General features: G+C 39.9%; 3 protein-coding genes across 4 annotated transcripts in view; 1 reads left to right on the forward strand and 2 right to left on the reverse strand.

The window, feature by feature from the left end:
* The window catches only part of LOC109544206 (inactive pancreatic lipase-related protein 1), a 4,531-nt gene extending 3,236 nt beyond the window's left edge, over positions 1-1,295 (reverse strand). Inside the window, exons 1-5 of one of the 2 annotated variants that reach the window (XM_048666371.1) lie at positions 1,124-1,295; positions 919-1,070; positions 736-864; positions 156-305; positions 2-96 (exon numbers count right to left, since the gene is read on the reverse strand). In XM_048666371.1, coding sequence (XP_048522328.1) covers positions 2-96; positions 156-305; positions 736-864; positions 919-1,070; positions 1,124-1,247 — 650 coding nt within the window. In that variant the 5' untranslated portion in view covers positions 1,248-1,295. Of the gene's footprint in view, position 1; positions 97-155; positions 306-735; positions 865-915; positions 1,071-1,123 lie in introns of both variants that reach the window. The other variant, XM_048666370.1, reaches the window with a different exon arrangement.
* The window catches only part of LOC109542034 (muscle-specific protein 300 kDa), a gene marked incomplete in the record, with an annotated part of 344,492 nt that overhangs the window by 295,828 nt on the left and 45,303 nt on the right, over positions 1-3,361 (forward strand).
* Positions 1-3,361, reverse strand: part of LOC109544205 — a gene marked incomplete at its 3' end in the record, with an annotated part of 79,938 nt that overhangs the window by 7,908 nt on the left and 68,669 nt on the right.

Raw genomic sequence — 3,361 nt, forward strand, 5'->3', positions numbered from 1 at the left:
ATGAGGCTTCAGACTCTTTCCCACATATCCAGCAATGTGGGCTCCCACTCCATGTCCAATCAGATGAACCTGCTGGAACGTCAGCTCGTGATTCGCCTAAAACTGTTCAATGATGCAAAGTTCCTTAAATTTCGCCACCTCAGCGACTTACTAACTTTTAGAAAATTTAACATAGAGGCGATTTCTAATGCAACGACGCGGGCATTTGCGATGGCTTGATCGTAAGGGGGACCAGATCCAGCATGCCAATCAACCGATAATATGTTGCATCCTTTCGTCCGGGCTTTTAGCACTCTGGATATGTGCTGAAAAGTGTTTTGATCCAACAAAGACGAGTATTATTTGGCTAATTTTACGTTGAAAATGTTATAGACACTTTTTTCGCTCACAGGTTTCACATTTGGCATGAGAAAACAACACAAAATACTGTTTTGCTCGGCATCAAAAAGTTTCGTCAATAAAACGGATAATTGGAAACTAAAAGAAACAATGTTGGGTTGATTGTTTTAAAGCGAACATTAGCGACGCCCTACTTATTTAAATTCGCTCATTTTCCGCTCCCAAGTAGTGCAAAGTGAAAAAAATTGCATTGTTGCGGGTTGAAAAAGTTAGTGAAACAAATGGCAAAAAGCGATGTAAAGAAGAAACGCGTGTTTTCTAGAAGAACTGCAATACTTTCACTCATCACTCTCACTCATTGAAATTTATGGAGCATAAAATCGCACAAAGACTTACCTTTATCCAGCCGCTGTAGCCGCTGCTGGTGAAATCGTGAACGAGCACAAAGAGAAATTTGCCTTTAACATATCCGGCACTTTCGATGGATTCCCTGTTGGTAGTAACCACTTGGCCAAAGATGGCGTTCTTAAAGCAACGAAGAAACTCAGCTAATTGCGGAAAATTGCCATCACTTACCACTTGTCGGGTGCCGTTTCTTCTTAATAGCACAAATTCGGTTTGGATGACCTGCCGATCCAAAGGCTTTAGATTAATCGGGCGGAATTTGTCGTGAAACCAGCCCTCGTTTGCGGCCACGCAACCCAATTCATTGTAGCATTTGGTGAAAGTTTCTGGAAAACTTCGAGTTTCCGATTTTGCTTAGAATTTCCTTAGAAAAAGTCACCTTTTGCCTCCATGCTGGGCTCGGTGGTGGCGGCAGTTTCCTGCTGCTCCTCTTCTTTCTCATCAGGTTCGGCAATAATTTCGAATTCGAGGATCAACACTAGGAGGATGATGAGTTTATGCATTCGTTGGAAAATTGGAGGGTGACAGTGACAAAAAGTCCACTGATTAGGAGGTTGAATAAGGCAAAGGATCGACTAAAACCCCACCATGTTCTAAGATCAATATATTTTGTCAACAATAAATCGTTTTTAAATTATCTAAAATTTACAAATATCTCTCCGATTAGCCTAGATTTATTTACACTTTGTACAATAATGGTTTCACCTAAGTAATTATCATTTGGTTTGTTTCGTTAAAACGGTTTTGCATAAATTGTTTTTTGATTCTCCATTGCCAATTTGCATTTTACGTAGGCCCACTTCACATTTTCAAATGTTTTTCGGGCTTTGAAGCCCTGCTCGATGGAATTTTCTTCCTTCATSAGGCAGTGGGCGAAGTTCAACTACTGGATCCCCTGTGGCCTCATAAATCCAACAGGGGATCCAGTAGTTGAACTTCGCCCACTGCCTTATAAAGGAAGAAAATTCCATCGAGCAGGGCTTCCAAGCCGGAAAAACGTTTCCAAATGTGATTTAACCGGCTGTGAAATCCTTCGCAGACTCACTTCAGTTCCCTTCAACGTAAAACAATTTACATTCTTCTAAAAAAATCTACATCATTCAATCTGGTGCATGGGATGAGCACGGTGTAAAACTCTAAAAGTTCGTTAAAAACTTCGAAAAGAGAGCGAAATGAACGCAATAAAATTGAATCTTTTATGCGCTTAGCGAGTGCAAAAGCCGATGAGGACTTGAAGTGAAAATCAGCTATTTGGTAGGATATACGAACTAATGAATTCTCTAACATTAATCGAGAATTGTTCACATCACGTAGCTGAAGTCCTACGCTTGAAAGGTTAAGTATAATATGCCTATATTTCCAATAAACTCTAAAATATCAACAGTAGGATAAAATCGAGTATCGCCTATAATCTACGAGTAGACGGAGAAAGTTCTTAGTTAAATTGACTCACATTATTATGGACTTATGAGGGAAACACAGTTAATCCATAGCAGGTAGAACTCACGCCCGATCCAGGCTATTCCTATTTGTTGGACCCATCTTGTTTACGCGCCTTTTCGATAGAAATTTTCGATTTCTTGATCATTCGCAACAGTAACAATTTGCTAAAAAACTATGTGCAGAAGTCTAGTAAGCCCACTTGTCAATCTCCAACTATAATCTACGATTTTATCAATTAAATGCATAAGACTTTGTTTCTTCATTCTTCCTTAGTAGTTCCTAACGCTAGTTTAGTATGGCAGTATAGCATATCAGCTTCCAACTACAAAGTTCATTCTCACCAAGGGAAAATTTCAATTCAGTTAATTAATCTAATTAAAGGCTGGAGTTCAGCGCAATTCATCTGCTCCGAAAAACTCTACTCAATAATTCAAATGGTCGTTTAGTAAAATATCACTGTACAGTCTAAGGCCTTGAAAATTAGGTACAAATTACTCCTAATAACCATAATATAGATCTACTTATGTCTAGTAATTTCCTGGACATTGTCAACTATTCAGAAAAACTCCATGGGAAACACGCGATTAATTTCATCGTTAACAATAAACGCAAACTGCCAAATCTATGGCTAATCTTCAGTGGCCGTTGGTTGCGCTTTGGCAGTCTTCAAGTCGGATCAGAAGGCTCTTCTTTGTCCCGTATGGCCTTCAACAAGTGGCATCGCAGCTCAGACTCTGAGCTCGTCCATAATTTCACCAACTCCTCCTTGGATAAGCAAGCTAACGGCGATCTGCCTGAAATTCAACATCTTGCCATCAAGGGCGGATTCAGGCGCCCCTCCCCTTGGTGCTGGGTTTACTGGCTAATTTTGCTAATTTTACAGAGAAAAAGGGAATAATTAATTTCTACTACATCACTCGCCCCCTGACTTGAACGTTGGATCCGTCCAAATTTAGCTTTCTGGGTCAAAACTGCTCGAATGTCCTCCACTAGTGTTGTTATGACTGAATCAATTTTCTTGAAATCAAGACTTTTTTGAGAAAACTGGCAACATTTCCTTATCGATGGTTGGCTTGATAAAAAGGCCATTTAGTTCTCTCTAGAATGATGTAAAAATGAGCGTTCTGGCTGATTTTTCGTCCGAGAAAGGAGCAAAAACGGGACGGAAAACATG

This window comes from Dendroctonus ponderosae, unplaced genomic scaffold, assembly GCF_020466585.1.
Source record: "Dendroctonus ponderosae isolate FM_Combo_2020 unplaced genomic scaffold, Dpon_F_20191213v2 Dpon_F_20191213_5, whole genome shotgun sequence".
Classification (NCBI taxonomy): Eukaryota; Metazoa; Arthropoda; class Insecta; order Coleoptera; family Curculionidae; genus Dendroctonus; species Dendroctonus ponderosae.